Source organism: Spea bombifrons, chromosome 5 (genome assembly GCF_027358695.1).
Source record: "Spea bombifrons isolate aSpeBom1 chromosome 5, aSpeBom1.2.pri, whole genome shotgun sequence".
NCBI classification, from domain to species: Eukaryota; Metazoa; Chordata; class Amphibia; order Anura; family Pelobatidae; genus Spea; species Spea bombifrons.
The window spans coordinates 62,423,288-62,440,929 of NC_071091.1; the positions used below are offsets into that span (position 1 = coordinate 62,423,288).

At 38.4% G+C, this 17,642-nt stretch overlaps 1 protein-coding gene across 2 annotated transcripts; it reads left to right on the forward strand.

Annotated features, from left to right (window-relative positions):
* Positions 1-5,100: 5,100 nt before the first annotated feature.
* On the forward strand, positions 5,101-17,309 carry LY86 (lymphocyte antigen 86). 2 transcript variants are annotated; one of them, XM_053468221.1, is made up of 5 exons: positions 5,101-5,361; positions 7,891-7,977; positions 9,495-9,623; positions 14,170-14,222; positions 15,274-17,309. In XM_053468221.1, exons 1-5 carry the CDS (start codon positions 5,241-5,243, stop codon positions 15,352-15,354), a joined length of 471 nt encoding a protein of 156 aa, XP_053324196.1. In that variant the 5' UTR covers positions 5,101-5,240; the 3' UTR covers positions 15,355-17,309. The 2 variants fall into 2 exon arrangements, with proteins under 2 accessions (XP_053324196.1, XP_053324198.1); XM_053468223.1 differs by lacking the exon at positions 9,495-9,623.
* Positions 17,310-17,642: the final 333 nt, after the last annotated feature.

Sequence of the window (17,642 nt, forward strand, 5' to 3'; positions counted from 1 at the left end):
AGACATGTTTGGAGTGGTGTGGAGTAACTTGAGTGGACTGCACAAAGCCATGACCTTAACTCCACTGAACACCTTTATGATGAATTGGAATCCAGATTGTGAGCCAGGCCTTCTTGTTCAACATCAGTGCCTGATCTCACAAATGCTCTACTGGATGAATGGGTAGAAATTCCTCAGAAACACTCCAAAACTTGTGGAAACCTTTACCAGGTGGGTGGAAGTTGTTATAGCTGCACAAGAAGAGGGCAATTCCATATTAATGCCCATGGTTTTGGAATGGGATGTCCAACAAGCTCATACAGGTGTGATGGTCAGGTGTCTCCATACAGTACATATCAGCCGCTGGGTACGGGGTTTAGGCACAGCTTTATTCAATGCACAATTGAACTAGCAAGATTAACATTAACTTCTAAACACCAGCCCAGACTACAATCAGTTGGGCAAGAATCCCAGAAGCAAGAAAAACCCTCAAATTACCTTTTCAATGTTAATTTATTTGTAAACATTCCATACGCTCCACCAATCTTCAACCTATGGCAATATGATTTTGGTTATTTTGTGCTATGAATTAGTATTAGTAATTGCAGAGCAGCCTTACATCTGTGGGCTTGGTGGTAAGTGAAATGGATGTTGTCAGGCTTTAAGAAGTTTCTTAGTATCCCATCCTCTCCTATATGGGAGCAGAGCTACGCCCAGGGAGCACATGCTGGAAGTTTGCACAACTGAACCCATTTACCTGAGGTCACAAAGCATCTCCACAGTATGGTAATTAGCTTAATCACAATTTCAGGGCAGATCTGGAACATTTAAAATATTCAGTGTAAAGGGTACATTTATATACCAGTTGCACTAAGGACCAAGTGTTAAGTATGATTTTGAATAATAAATCATATTAGTCCAGCAAATTGACTGTGGCGTTTATCACTGATCTTTTGACTGGCAATATATACTTTTGCCTGTATAGCAAATATCTTTTAAGACTGACCCAAAATCTTTAAATCAGATGAGCCCTGGGGGTAGGGTGACCACATGTCCCAGATTGCCCGGGACAGTCCTGGGCAGCCTAGATCCGGAACAATGCATTGTCCCAGAATTGTAACGCTGTCTTTTTTTTTTTTTACACGGAGGAGAGAGACGGGCACCTATCGGTCGCTCAAGAATAAGTTTTCAGCAACCGCTTGGCCCCCTCACTCTACTCCTTGAGGCTTCTATATAGGGGGTTAAAAGGCATATAATGGGGCACAGTGGCATATAGGAGGGTATAAGACATTTCTGATATGCCTTTTAACCCCCTATATACCCCTCTGCCCCATGATATGCCTTTTAACCCCCTATATGCCAGAGTGGCATATAGGGGTATAAGGCATATCATGGGGCAGAGGGGCATATAGGGTGTTAAAAGGCATATCATGGGGCACAGTGGCATATAGGAGGGTATAAGACATTTCTGGAGGCAGAGTGGCATATAGAGGGTTAAAAGGCACATCATGGGGCAGAGTGGCAAATACGGGGGTATAAGGCATTTCTGGGGGCAGAGTGGCAAGCCTGGGGGCAGATGTGCATAACTGGGGGGGGGCAGGTTGGCAAATAAAAGGAAATAAAAAAAAATATATTTTTCTCAATCATAGCTTTTATATATATACACACCTGTGTGTGATCTCATGCGCTTCATAGTGTGTCTCTAAATGGGAGAAATAAAATGTGGTCACCCTACCTGGGGGCTGTTGCCACTTGCCAGCCCTCCCCATGGAGGGTCTCCAGCTAAGCTTACTACAGATCTAAAGCATGACTTATATACAAGTCACGTTACCATGCTCAGCTCCAGTCACATGCCTAAGCACAGGTCTGCCACACAGCTTTGCCAGTGTTTCTTTGCATAACCATTTCCCCTTCCCTTTTTGGTAATTGAAATGTCTGCTATGGATTTATAATTCTTACTGATCCTAGCCTCCAGCAAGACTCCCAGATACTATTGACATTTGATTACTTTGCAAGTATCTTAGCATGATCACAAAACATGTATTTTTTATGAGGCCGTGCATATGTGAGTGCTTCTGCTTAACTATTTACAGTCTTACAATAAGCTAGTATTTGTTTTTTTATTTATTTTGTATGAAATATTAATCATCACTTCCTATGTGATGACATATCCCATGGGCAATTCAACCTATTAACCCTCTTGCAGGTATAAATGGGGTCCATTTGTAAACATAAACTTTCTACCAGTTTCTACTTTCACTTGTTCAGCAATGCTACCAAGTAATAAAACCCGAGTAAACTTCAACAATCATAGTGAATAGGTAAAACAGTTACTTAAGATCCATAGAGAAATCATCTGTGGTCAGCTGATGTTCAGCGTCTATATAAACACATGGGACAATCTCAGATTAGATTTCAACTTCAGCTACTTTTTTCTTGGGCACATCAAAGTTTCACAGGTTGTAGCCCACTTCCTAAAGTGTTGCCCGATAGTATGTGTGATATTTAAACTCACAGAAGGAAATCAGTTAATCTTAGATTTCCCCATAATACTCACACAAAATGTGTCCAGAACTAAGTGGCCAATATGGCAAACCTGACAAGGTTATTTTTCTGCGACACATATACATTTAACATGTTGGTGACCAGCACCTGTAAAATGCCACCCTGCAGAATGTGGAATGTATAAACTCGCAGAAGGGAAACAGTTTTCCAGTTATAAATCCAACATATTGGAAGGCATTGCTTTATAAGTGCTGATTCAGCAATCATTGAAGCAAACCTAATTAGGTGTCTTAGTTTCACTGGAAGCTAGGCAGCATTTTAGATTGAACCACTGCTGTTACTTTTACGGCAGCTGCATCCTGACAAGTATATGTGCATAAACACTCAGGTTTGCATGTGTATTCACACTGCTAACCCTTGGAAGCTGGGTTCAAAGGAAAAGATCTCAGCAACTCTGTAGAATGTTTCTCACGCGAGTGCTTTGCCGGATACAGGAAGGCCGGGAGAAATTTTATTTTTTAATTAAAACAATAATTGAGTTGTATTTTTTTCTGGATAACTGTTTCTTTAATCGGTTCATTGTCATACTATTTTGTATTGACCATATTTGATGCAAGTTCTTGACCGCTTTCTGTCTTATACTATTATGGAAACTTTTCTGGATAACTGCTGATGATGGTGGCAGTGTGTCGTTGTTGCATGTTGTGGCATTTAAGTTTAAGGTCAGTATTTCTTTGTTCTGGCTCTGTACTGTCTATCTGAGTCTCCTTTAATGAATCATGGTTGTGGCACTGGACTATGCTTGTTTGCCTGTGAACCTGACTTCTGGCATGAGTACTGGTTTCACTGTTGTCTGCTGCCTGTCATGCTACTGTTGTTTGCTACCTGCTTTGGAACTGTCGATAACTCTGGTCCCTTGTGTTCTACACAATGTTAAATATTTTTGTTGCTGAGACATCTATTCTGCTTCCTGGGTTCCACCTCTGGTTCTCATGACAGCCCTACAGTATAGGTGTGCTCATGGCAATAACTTTTTGATCGTTTTTAAAAATTATACGGAAAAAGAAACGTTGGAATGTGGGTCATTACAAACCTCACTGCAGAATCATGTTTAGAATTTATTTTCCGAAACAGTTAAATGAGAGGAATCCTCTGCTCCTATGCAAATTAAGCTTTTAAATCCTTGTTTGTGTAACATCACTTAATTTTTTATCCATGAGCAAATCCACATGAGTCATCCACAACTGCTCCCTATACAACACTTTAGGGAAGCTACTTGAAAATTTACATTCAACAAATAATTTCTTCTGTAATAAAACAGCATTCTGTGTTCATACAGGAAAACTTCACAGGATGAAATGGAAAACATTAGTTTAAATGTTGGTTGCAAAGGAATAGCAAACTAATTGAGAGGCAATTACATTTTATTCAGTGGGATTTCACAGTTCACATTAAATACAACAGCTTTTACCACTTCGTTAGCTATCAAATCCTTACTTTCAGCCTGTCACACTGAAAAATATGTTGCGTTTGACGATATGGGTTAAAGTGTCTTTTTAAGTACACAACCTTTCATGTCCGTAACTGCTTGGTAGCTGGTCAGTAGCCTATACACACGTATTAGTGTTTGGACACTTTTACTTTTGGACTGTGGTTAGAGGTGTTACTACAAGACAGGGCTTTACCAAGATATTTTAGTTGTCTCTAGGGCATACTGATAAACTATATGCCCAAAAGTGCCATCTCCATAGACAAAAACTTGATGGTAGTAGAATAGGTGAGAGCTTGCAAAACTAATCTGTCCTCTGTAGCATCACTCACTGTAGAATTCCAAACTGCCTCTGGAAGCAACATCAGCCCAAGCACTGTGCGTCTGGAGCTTCATGAAACAGATTTTTATGGTTCAGGAGCTGCACACAAGCCAAAGGTCACTATGCTCAAGTATCGGCTGGAGTGGTGTAAAGCGGACTGCCACTGGACAAATCTGGGTTTGGCGGAAGCCAAGAGAATGCTACCTACCTACTGGGGCTGTTTTTCAGGATTTTGGATAGGCCCCTTATTTCCAGTGAAGGTAAAGTTAATGCTACAGCACACACATTTTAGACAATTATATGTTTCCAAGTGTGTGGCGCCAGTTTGGGACCCCTCACAGTGCTCTGCTTCAAATCATCTCAAGGTGCCCACATGGGAGCCACAAGAGCGCAGACCTTCAGATCAGAGGATCTCCTGAACTGGCCCATAATCCACTGTTTGGAGGTATTTCGCATTGCAAAAAAGACATAGAGCCTGTGTGTATATATGATTTTATTATATATTTTTTAGTAACATTAGAAGCTTGGAATTCATTGATTTTTACTAAAAAATACACTTTTATTTTTTTGTTGATATTTTCTGTTCTTGTGAACCTATAGGAACCTCTGCATCACATAAGTTACAGTATATGAAATGTGTTATTTCTAAATAGAAATGAAAAACAGGTACTCCTTTTTGTCGAAGACAAGGGGAAAACCAGAACATAAAACTAAACCACAGGAAGTGAAAGCAAGCTCTCTTTCAGGAACAGGAAGTGAATTTTGTTTTTCTCATAGTGGATATCATTTTTTTTTTCTATTGTAAACGATTTCACTAATCTTAGTTCCGCATTAAAAGGTATCATTAGAAAGACAGTCCTACTGTTGCATGATCCAAATCATAATTTAAAAAGCAAAACACTGTTAAGCTTTAAAAAAGAGAGAGAAAGTAGAACACTATACACCATGGGAAATGTTCTTGCTTTTGTGTTCAGTTTGTGTCTGCTTTGTCCTGGAGAAATGAAAGAATGGCCGACACATTCAATCTGCAAGTCGGAGCACTTGGAACTGTATTACAGGAGTTGTGGTGAGTTCACTGAAAAATTGGCTTCCATGTTTCAGAATGATCATGGCATACTCCTGACCGTTGTTTTAATAACTTCATGTCACACTTGAGATAAGTTATAATACAAGCAGTACCTGCTTTAACCAAGGGCATGCAATGACAGAGCACTGCCTGCTTACTCAGCAGGAGCAAAACCTTTTTCATTAAAACTACAACCTGCAGATCAACAGCTCAAATACCTATATTGCATAGAGTTATTTTAATATAATGTGACAAAGACATACATATACCGAGAGGGCAGATACATGGATGAATAGATGGATACCCAGTAAATAAAAAAAAAAGGCCAGTTATAAAGCAGTATGATTAAAATTAGTGGTTATGACCCAGTGTTCGTCTATAAATATACCTAGATGTGGAGGTTTTCGACATCTTTTCAGATTGGTTAGATAGGACATCAGTGTAAGGAGAATTTTTCAGAATGCACCGTTGGGCATACTTAAGGACCTTCACTGAGAAACTTTAGAAAGGCATTAACATAAAAAAGTGTATTTATGAAAATGTTGTCTACCATAGGATTGCACAGATATAGTGTTGCAAAAATGTGTTGGTTTGTTCATATTTTATTATTACTTAAATACTAACAAATCCTGTCTGTTTCCTTTGTGCTTTGATCTACCATTACATCTCAATTTTCAGGCACTAATTCTGCATATATTTTACACAAAGGTCAGTGAATCAATGGGACTTATGTACACATTTTCTGTAGAGATATTGCTGATCCAACAACTCAAGTCACATAAGACTGCAGTTTCCTAGAATCGGGAAATTTGATTTTTCCTTTAGCATTTAAATTGAAGCACATCACTTTGCAAGAAATTGAATTATTGCTATCTGTGTGTGGCCTCAACAGAAATGCTCACCAGGGTGATAATTAAAGTGTTTGGGAAGCTTTTGTATATATTTTGCACATACGTATGTAAGTACATATACTGTATATATACACTGTACACTACCGTTCAAAAGTTTGGGGTCACTTCTTTTGTCGATTAAGTAACATTCAATGGATCAGAAATACAGTGTAGATGTTGTTAATGTTATAAATGACTATTGTAGCTGGAAACGGCCGATTTTTTTATGGAATATCTTCCAATGGCGTGTTACACTAGGTAACCCAAGTTCAAGTCCTAGGTCCTAGAGACCCCTTTTAATATAATTATTATATTTTAGTTTTATTTGGAGTAATGGTCCTTTTTCTTTTCTCTGTTGTCTCTCTTCTCTTTCTGTCTTCTTTCTTATTCCCAGCTTCTCTTTCATCTTTTACACCTCTCCTATCATCTTTATCCCCACTTTCTTTCTTTCCGCTCAGTTTTCTCCTTCCTCCACTCTATCTTCTCTCTTTATTTTCTTTCCTCTTTTCTCTCATGTCTCCCCTCTTCTGTCCATCAAGCTATTTTCACAAGTAAAAGCCATACCCATGAGCACACCTCTGGCCATGGCCCAGGCAACCTATCAAAGGAGTGTCCAGAAAATGGTACTGCCTCTCCCTGTTGAGGGTATTTATTTTCCTGCCTGTGTTTGCAAGGTCATGCAGCCCTTTTTAAGTACATGTAACTAATCCACTATTTCCTATTTTCAATAATAATTTTAAAAGTATTCCTTGGGCAAGATCCCATTTTTAGCTACCCATTAATATTAGTGGCAGAAAACATAAATGAGAAGATTTAAAGCCCTTCATTTCTGTTTCCAATAGCACATTGCCCAAGCTTATGTTTGAGGTAATTGAAAACTTAAAACTTTATTTGCAATGACATTTGAGGGTGAAGGTTTACTACCCTCATTATGGAGATGGACGTGCCCTGTGGCTTTCATTTTCTTTTTACTGTTCACACTGGACAATATGTGTGCAACTTTTAGAAAAAGTAAACACTGAGGAACATTATTATTATTGTTACTACCGTGTTCTTTTCTAAAAAGTTAACATATATATTATTGAAAGTCACTATATGATCAGAGTACATGAAGTTCCAAATGTAAAGGAACACAGCACATGCACACTATGGCGTTTCTTGGGGTGGTTCTTCCAAAAGTTGGTAAATATGGATTTATGCTTTGACATGGTAATCATGGTACATTTCGAGGTTTTAAGATGTTTACTAATATTTCACAGCTCATATTGACATTTTTTTAGGGTTGACATACTGGTATTTATACTGCGGGCTTAAGGGGCAGGTGCCCCTTTTGCCCTGCGTGAAGGACTGCCGCATAGGCCCGGTCAGTCCGGTCCTGACTGGGCCTATTTTAAGGTAGGGGCCTGGAGCTGCAGCTGGTGCCCGGTGGTGTGCCCTATGGCCAGTCCGGGCCTGCATTGAGAGGACCCAGGACAGCTACCTCCACCAGAGACTGTTATAGGCTTTGAAACAAGCTTGTCTTTGTATTTATTAGACTTATTGTCTTATGGTTTATTGCGTGGCTATAAGGTGTATAAACAAATAATTACTATAAACACTTATTTCCATAATTGTTTTAATCCTTCTAATGTTCATCTAGATCCATTTCAAGATTATGGCGTCAGTATCAGCCCTTGCGACATTTACTCTCATGAAAGATATAATATGCAACTTGGCTTGATTTTAAGTAAGTATAACCTCTATGCATCACACACTGTCAGTCACCATCTAAACCAATGATGTGTTTGGAGAGGGGTTAATAATATTATGAGTAGTAGTTATAATTATCTTTATACTTATTAAATCTACATTATCAAGTAGGCTATGCACAAATATAAAATGTCTTGAAGGTAAAGTTGACACATACAGCATCTGCTAAAACAATGTAGGTACACAGCAAAAAAACTATTGCTGGTTAGGGTGATTTTTTCTGGGTTTGACCCGGAGAACTCCGTGTAAAGAATCAGAATACTAAGGGTCCTGTCAGTGGTGTCTTGACCACTCTTCACCCATTTCCCCTTTAAATGGTTGTGTTTCCTGTGACACCAGCAGGAACGCCCACCGAAGCCAGCGGGAACGCCAGTGGGCAGTCCTGGCCATGTCCCACAAGGGTAGGCTCTGGGTAGCCAGAGCCCAGAAGTTCCCAGTTATGGGCATAAAGCTAAACTGAATTTAAGACGAGACCAATGACAGATTAAGGTCTGAGTCCTGAATAAAAGGCCAATCTTCCATCAAATTTTATGTTTCTATTTTCAAGGACAATATATGTTCCAAGTGCCAGAATATGACATTCTACCCTCTTGCGAAACACACATAGCTTGAGAGAAGAGTGTTATGGAGGCCACATTGGTAAAACACAGACCTCTATAGTGTAAATGGCCAGTTAACAACTAACAACGTTAAACTAATGTCTCCTACTACCCCATTGAGAAACAACACACTGAAAAGACAGATCATTCTAAAGAGCGATCTGCAACCGGTGCCACCGGCATCCTGTTGAAAACAGGATGTCACCCTAGGCCAAGCCATAATATATTATTCTATATGCAGTGTAGTATGTCATTCAGCTGTAGTTTGTGAGTGCAGGGCGGTACCCAAATGCCACATGTTTTTTTTTTATTATTATTATAAATATTAAAAATGGACAGCGCTAAATATATGTTAAAGCAAATATGCAAGTACTCAATATTTTGATAAAAATAAATGTTTTTATTACACATAAATCCATAAACAAACAAATAATAAGAAAAACATTAGTAGCGGTTAAGTAAATAATAATACCAATTGATATATAGACCATATACAATATCTTAACAAATTATTCAATACCTTAATGCCTTAATGTTGAAGCTTGTAGAGGGGGGAACACAAACCTTTACATATGTAAACAATGTTATCTTAAATGGAGTATAAATTTGAATAACTCACTTGAATAGGTATGGAGAAACAATAAGGACCTGGCTGGGAGAAACCTTAGTTCAAAAACCACATCTATGTCCAAATGCAACGCCTTTCAGTCTTCTCAAGCTGGCATGTATGACAATGAATACCATGAAGGGCACATACAATTAATGTTTTTTTTTTTTCGATGCCCTGTAAAGAAGTAGATTTCAATTTCTAAAATGAAAAAAAGTACAAATTGCATCAATACGTTTGAATATAAAATACTTTAAATATGACATGCATTTTGTTATTTGTATCTAGGGCATAATATTAATACACTCAGGGTAAATATGAAACTCTTCAGATATGGGATATACATCCTGGACTACGGACAACCAATTTGTGAAATAGATGACCAAAGGTTTTCATTCTGTGGGAGAAAAAAAGGAGGTAATTACTATCTTGGCATAGTCTTTCTTATTTCATTTTATTGATATTTGGGAGCAAACAAGACATTAGCATTAACCCCTTCAGCACCGGGACGTACCTGGTACTTCCTGGTTACTGGTCACCGGTAGACCGGGACGTACCAGGTACGTCTCCTCCAAAAAACGCCCCCCACATCACCACGATCGCGGTGATCGTGGAGGCGCTGCTGCTACTGTCTGCCCAGGAGTCCTGGGCAGACAGCACATCCTCTCTAAACCCGCCCCCAAGCCTACGATCACTCCCACGGAGTGATTTTGTAGGCAGAAACAGCGATTGCAGAAAGATCTGCAATCGCGGTTTCAGCTGCCACAGGCAGCTTCAGGGAAGGGGGGGGTGTTGAATGGGTCCTCACACAAGTGTGGGGACCTGACACAACACCCCCCAGCTGCCTGATCGCTCCATGAGAGCGTCAGTGCCGCGTTAACCCCTTCAATGCCGCGATCGCGGCATTGAAGGGGTTAATTCCCGTTTTGTAGGGGGCTCTGCTGCTGGTGGTCTGCCTGGAAACCCAGGCAGACCAGCAACAGCTAAAACGAGCCCCCAGAAGTCCTCTGATCAGTCCTGTAGGATTGATCAAAGAGACTCCTCCCCTACAATCTCCAGTCTGTTGGAGATTGTGTCCCAGCTGCCAGAGGCAGCTTCAGGGACAGGGAGACAGGGTTCTTTGGTCTCCACATGAGTGTGGAGACCAGCCTTCCCACCCTCACCCTTCCTCAGTTAACCCCTAGCCCCCTCTTCCTCAATTAACCCCTTCAATGCTGCGATTGTGTATGACCCCCATCGCAGCATTGCAAGGGTTAATATTAGTCCCCACAAGCTTGTGGGGACTAAATACCAGTCAATGCTGTGCTTCAATGGAGCATCAGCATTGAAAGAGTTAAAAAATATTAAAAAATAATAATAATAATAAAAAATTAAAAAAAAAATTTAATTAAAAAAAATTAATAAAATAATAATAAAAAAAAAATAACAGCACTGACCTGAAAGTCCAGGGTGCTTCCAGGTCAAATGCTGGGCTGATCAGATCGCTCCTGGCCAATAGGAGTGATCGGATCATTATGGCAGCCCACGGATGACCCTGCTCTACAAAGAGAGAGGGGTCATCTAGGGTAATTATGAAAAAACACAAATTATTAATAAATGAAATAATCATAATTATTACCTGATCACTTGTCGGTGACATTTTAAGTCGCTGATTATTGATCGGTCTCCCTGATTGATGTCAGCGGCCTAAACCTGTCACTTACAAGCAATCTGATAAAAAAAATATAAAAAAAAATGTAAATGCACATGTTCCAGTTTTGCCCTCATAGCTTCCTCAAATAATGCATGAACCATGCATGTGAGGTCTTGTTGGAATCAGGGGATCTTGGTGAACAAAATGTGGTGCTTTCTTCCACTGTTGCACTTATGGTGTGCAAGAAATTCAGTGCAACATTGAAATGTATGCGTTAAAAAAGCAGTAAAATAATTTCCCTGTGAAGTTTGGCAGACATCAGTGAAGAAATGGCTAGCTGAAAACTGTCAAAACTACCCTAGTTGAACACCTTGACTTGTCTACTGTTCATAAATATATACTTTTATGGGGTAATTTACATTGGGGGGCTTCCAAAATCTCCCAAATGGGATATGGGCCCAGGAAACCAATTTCTGAAAATTCCAAATTTGAAAACTAAAATGCACATGTTCCAGTTTTGCCCTCATAGCTTCCTCAAAAATTGCATGAACCATGCATGTGAGGCCTTGTTGGAACCGGGGGATGTTGGTGAACACAATTTGGTGTTTTTTTCTGCAGTTGCACATATTCTATACAAAATATAATATAAAATCTAAAGCAACATTGCATCATATGCAAAAAAAACAAAAAAATATAAAAATACCTCAAAATTTGGCAGCAATTGGCGATAAAATCCCTGTTTGAAAAGTGTCAAAATGACCCTAGTTGTACACCTTGACTTATCTACTGTTCATAAACATATAATTTTGGGGGGATAATCAGTATCTGTGACAACTATTGCAGTTATTAGACTACCATGCCAAATTTGAAAAAAATTACATTTCAAAAACGTAATGCATGCCTTGCAATATTTTCCCCTATACTGGTCAAAATAGATAAAAATCCTGGCCATGTTGGGTGGTTTCCAAATCAGGACAACTTAATGAATATATTTGGGATAATTTTTTCCCATTGGTTCAATGTGTGTACAATTTGTATGTATACAAAACTGTTAAAAAATGCGTTTTTTTCATTTTTTCCCCACTTTTTCCAGTTTATTTCAAATAAAACAATGTACTACCCAGCTTAATATGGTTTCAAATGAAAGCCCTACTTGTGCTGAAAAAAACAATATATGATTTGTGTGGGTGCACCACTTGATAAGAGAAAAATTACAGTTGAAGAAAGACATGGCAAAAACACAAAAACGGCTCCGGTCCTTTAGCGACACCCTAGCTTAAAAATCCCGGTCCTGAAGGGGTTAAGAGTCATTTACAGGATTTATATACATACACTATATGGACAAAAGTTTTGGGACAACCCTCTTAATTATTGAATTCAGGTGTTTCAATCAAACCCATTGCCACAGGTATATAAAATATAATCCAACCTTACCTAAAGTCTCACTGCAAAACTTATTAAAAATTGCCTTTCTTTTAGAATGAAAGGAAAATCACTATCCAAGGGTACCTAAAACAGCCTTTAAGCCTAAAGGGCTAGTGCCAGTAAAATTGGCTCTTGGCGTGACACTGGTTATCAATAAGTTATATTGAACAGTGCAAAATTATTCCTACTCATCTAGTTGCTTAGTTGCTTAGGTAAAACCAATTATATGTAAAATTTTGCTTATAAGGACATATGTAAGCAATTGCTTCTGTGACTCTCCTTAACTGGGCCTTTTGCAGATAATTTAGCTTTAAAAGGCCATTAAACCCATAATGAGCTCTTTGGTTTGAAAGCAATGCAATGACATACTGCGTTATTCAATTACTTAGTTACCCAAGTCTATCTTATTATAGAGATATAGTGGAACGAAACAGCAATACCCCAGTTTGAATAATAGCTCAGGCATCAAGGAATCAAGGCAGCTTATGAAGTTTCATTGTGATCAAACAGGAAATAATCATGATGTGGGATAAAGCATAAATGGTTGCATTGTTATGTGTCCCACAGAATGATTGTTATCAAGCTATAGAATTTAAGGATGTCAGGTTTTTTTACCCTCCTGGTTTGCGAGTGCTTGTGAGTTGGCAAAAATGGGTGTCGGTATGGGATGGGAGGGTGAAAAATGTCTAAAAACCCTTAAAAGAGGCACAGACCTAAAGCCCTGCTTCGCCTTTACTCCACCCCATTCCAAGTGGGGTAGGGGGTTTAAAGCTTAAGAAATTCCCCTTGGGGGCATCTGTGCTATTTTCTTAATCATAATGACTGTGTGCCTTTTGCACATAGGCTCTGCATGAAATTTTGTTTTCTCTACCTTACTATACTAAACCTTACTTGTGAACATTCCTAGTATAGTAAAATTAGATATTAAAGCAATGTCAGAAGCTTTATATAGTGCTAAAGTGTGAGCGTGTTAATTAAAATATCTATGTAAAAAGAAGAGTGAAGAAGTAATTAAATGTGTTGGATTATCTAAAAAAGCCAATTCAATTAAAACACAGAGGATTTACTCAAGTATAATGAGAAGAAAGACATTTTCTCTTATGAAGGAAGCTCATTATTATTTTCCGAGTTAATTTTCGGGTAAATGATGCACACTAAATGACTATCACATACTTACAAAACTACAAACCAACGCTATGGAATACATTAATGGAAATCACTAATTATACATGTATGTATATATATACAAATATGAACATTCATACATAATTGCGTACAAAAACAGTGACCACCACAATATTATTTACTGCCTATGGCTATGCTTAAAAGATCTGTAAGTGAGTATATTTATTCCAGTGACTGTGATAGTCCCAGCTGTCTTTGTATACATTGAAAACAGCATGTGATAAACAGAATAAAGACCAGTGGAATATTTCAGTAGCATGATTTATGTAATTCAGTAATGTATGTAATTGCTGAGAAGCCATGGGGAATTTTCAGGTAGTGAAGGGCAGCTTGATCAATCTAGACTGACAAAGTCTCAATGTCTCACTAAACAACATGTTTTTGTACACAAACAAGTTGCTGTTTCAGTGCTGTGACGTAGCTTCAGTGACATCTTACATATTTATTGCTATTGGCTCGAATCAAACCCCCTCCCTGCTAGCAGCCTTGTGCTAAAAGAGTCAGCCATTGGTGGCTGGACCAATGAGTTCAGGAAATTACAATGTCACAAGTTCAAACATCCCTTTCCCACATTTGAACATCTACTCTGTTGGTTCACTTACCTTCCGCTGTTATTTAAATCTGGAATAGTGGAGGTTCTTGTGTTTGAATCTTACAGAAAGTATAGCTCTGTCCTTTTCTTTCATGTATTAAAGTACATACCTGCCTTCTTTCTCTTAGAATTTGTTTACATTGATCATCCATTTTCCATTCCATTGAAAAGCTTACCAAAGGTAAGTACATATATATCTCTTTGATTATATGCAGTCTGACCATGTGGCACATTGTTTATTAGTAAACATTGCTAAGATATAATGTGTTTCTATTGTATTCCTTAAAAATATAATTATTAGAAGAATTTTAAAAAAATCTAATTTCAAATTAATTTGACCTGTATTCAATAAAAAATAATAAAAAGTGTATATTTTCAGGCTATTAGTGCTATTATTCAGGCTATCAAACACGTATCAGTGGCAAAATCGGCTAAAAAAGTAAAATACCTACTATACTTTACGGTCAATTGACTTTATAAATCTAGCTTATACTATATCACTAGAAAACTAGAAAAATATACAAATATTATGTTGTTGCCTTGGGCAGGGAGTGGGGATTTAGCCAATTTTCCTCCCACTACATCCTCTGAAATCAAACCAAGCCACAAAACAGTAGTAGAATGTATGACAGATTATAAAATAATTAAAATGTTTTACTCACAACACAAAATGAATATAGAAGGACATCTATGTTATCTCGCTAATTCTGCAACAGCTAGAATCCATTTTTTTATATATATAACTGCTGGCGATAGGCAGCTAGAGCTGATACTCTGATCATCTACAGGTGTGGGAACCCTAGCTAGAGTACAGAAAGATAAGAAGTCTCTTACCTGACACAGAACAGGATTCTTGTGGTGAATTGGATGTGGTCAGTCCCTGCGACTAGAGGGTTCCACTCCAACCAGGATCTGATAATAGTGAAGTCAGACAGCTGAAATGTACAATTATGATTTGGTGAAACGCAACTAAGTAAACCAATCACAAGCTAAGTTTTAGCATGTATAGTCCAAGGGAATGTGTTTTCTAGAGACTATAGGCAGATGCCTAGGAATTATATCACGTATTACTTTTATACTGAATCTTTGCACTAATTTTAGGCTAACCCCTGTGCTAGAGAATATATTATTGAGGTGCAACAGTTCAGTTCATATAAAATCCAGCTTTGTGGTAAGATATGCCTTATAAAGTAGAGATATGTTCAAACATATTTTTATTTATTTTTTCCCAGGGAGAATACCTAATTGAAATGGAGCTGTTTGGCGAAGATAAAAACATTTCTTGTGTAAACCTGACATTACTTGCCACTTAAGTAGTTATGTGACATTATGTGAATTAGCGAAAGACTTTGTAGCAGTAGACAAAAATGCAACTTGCAGATTCACTAATGCCAACTCACACATCTCACATACTCTCAACTGCAGGACAGTCAAATTCATGCAAGTTGAAAAAGCAAGCAATTTGCAGATTTATTAACCCGTACATTGTAATTTAGTTGGGGGTATATGCTCCAGGAAAGCCTCCTCACAGACCCCCCTCGTTCCCATCATATCTTCAGTGGGATGGTAGGTTACAATGAATTAACAAAACCCTTGGAGGGAATCTATGTCCCCCACAACCTGTTCATTGAGGTGAGAGGGGTCAAATATCTTAAAAATGCTTTGGAGAGGCACGAACCCTGTCCTGCTCACCTCTTTGACACTTAGGGTGGGCAAAACCTGTGGTGTGAAATGATATGCTGGATTGGCCCTAAAACTACTCAGGGCATTGAACTTTAGGCTACCCAGTATCTGTACTGGGTAGCCTAGCGCTCAATGCCCTTTAGGCCAGGGATCCAGAAAGGAAATGTTGGTGAGTATGGAAAGGGTAAAAAAAAAACAAAATAATAAGAAGGATGCTGCTTCAAAAAAATAAAAAATGATAAAAAATAAAATGAAAATTACCCTCTTCCATGACCACAGGCAGCACAAAAAAGCATGTACAGTCCTGTGTACCAGTTACTATGTCTGCTTTACTTAATAACTAGAGACTATGCTCATAACACATAATCAGTTAGGTCAGAGATGTGTGTGTCGGAAATTATAGAGACCTTTTTGGTGGCCTTTTGCTAGCTTTAAGATGAAGCCCTTCAGAGAATCAAAACTTTTAAGATGTAAAAAATTACATTTATAAATTCAATAAACACCGAAAAAAAATGTTCTTTTAATGCAATCACAAACAATTGGACACAGAAAAAAAAATCCATATGTCCAATTAAATTATGGAATAACAGCATCCTCTGGTTAGAAAATAGGTTTGCCTGTTTATTTAGTCACGCTCTGCTTACAGAGTCCATGTTTGATACAGTTCAGTATTATTTGTTTAATGTCTACACAGCTGTTACAGATAAGCAAAGAAAACCCACTCATGTTCCTATGACTACAGATTAGTAGTGATGTTGGGAACAGTGCTACCTTTTGCTAGAATATGGACTCCCATCAAGCAAAAAGTGCCTTACACACAATGGACTGGCACTGATTTAAATTCAGTTTTCCAATCTCTTGTTTTAGATATTAACCATTAAGCATTACTTGAAATTGGTATTTTATAAACCTGCTCATTCTTTGTTATTCTTTTCAAAATGCATCTCTGTAGACTGTGCCATTTCAGTTGACACACTGATTACTATTGTCTGCAAAAAGGTTTGGGATCCTGTAATCACATGCATTGGCTTTGTGACTGGGTGTTGCTGAGATGCTTCTGCCCGGGACACAGCAACAATATTAGAACATTATAGATTTGCTCTCATATCGTTTCTTAATTTGATACATTAGATACATATATAAAATGAATGCACAATAGTAAGCAACATATTCTGGCCAAAGCTTTGGGTGGCCAGCCCAGGGGCTTCTGCTCCTCTGCTGCAAAATGGAGACAGATTAGTCTTTTGGGCAATCAGACCTTTCTAGTATTCTGTTGCTCAATGGGTCTATTACAAGAGAAATATCCCAACGAGCCCATATTCACTATGGATGACTCTGCTGAGCAGGCGCAGTCTCCATAGCATGCATAAAAAAGCGCTATGTGCCTTTAAGACACAGAGCACCGGGATATGATGTCATAACCCGGCGTCAAGCAGGGCAGATGGCTGGTGGCACAGACTAGGGCAGCACCCAAGATAAATACAACATCATGGACAGTTGGTATAGTGCATTGAGGATTTGTACATTTAACATGTTAATTCTAAACTGCAACTCCTCATGCAAAAACATCAGTGAAAAACCAACTCGCAATAGGACTATACCATTTTATACCATACCTCTTACAGAGTATAGCCTATGGAGAACCTTGAACAATTATGTTCTTTTTAACCAGTTCAAGTTAAATTGACAGCGCAATTCTTGTTAATTACAGTAGTTGCTCTTCCTGCTGCCCAGATGGACATCAACATATACTCACCACAATGCACCAGAAATGAATGAGCATTTCCATTATATCAGGAAGCAAGCCAGGACATCATTTTGCATTAGGCCTAAAGAGTCTTTTGACTCTGCTGCAGTATGCACTCCTGATTCAGATATTCATCTATGCAGCTGATCCTCAAGAGGGTACAGGGAGAAG

What these genes read in the sequence shown, in the direction of transcription:
- LY86 (XM_053468221.1), top strand. Translation starts at nt 5,241, where the DNA reads ATGGGAAATGTTCTTGCTTTTGTGTTCAGTTTGTGTCTGCTTTGTCCT. An exon ending in ACTGTATTACAGGAGTTGTG is followed by an intron (nt 5,362 to 7,890) that starts GTGAGTTCACTG and finishes ATGTTCATCTAG; the next exon opens with ATCCATTTCAAGATTATGGC. An exon ending in GCAACTTGGCTTGATTTTAA is followed by an intron (nt 7,978 to 9,494) that starts GTAAGTATAACC and finishes ATTTGTATCTAG; the next exon opens with GGCATAATATTAATACACTC.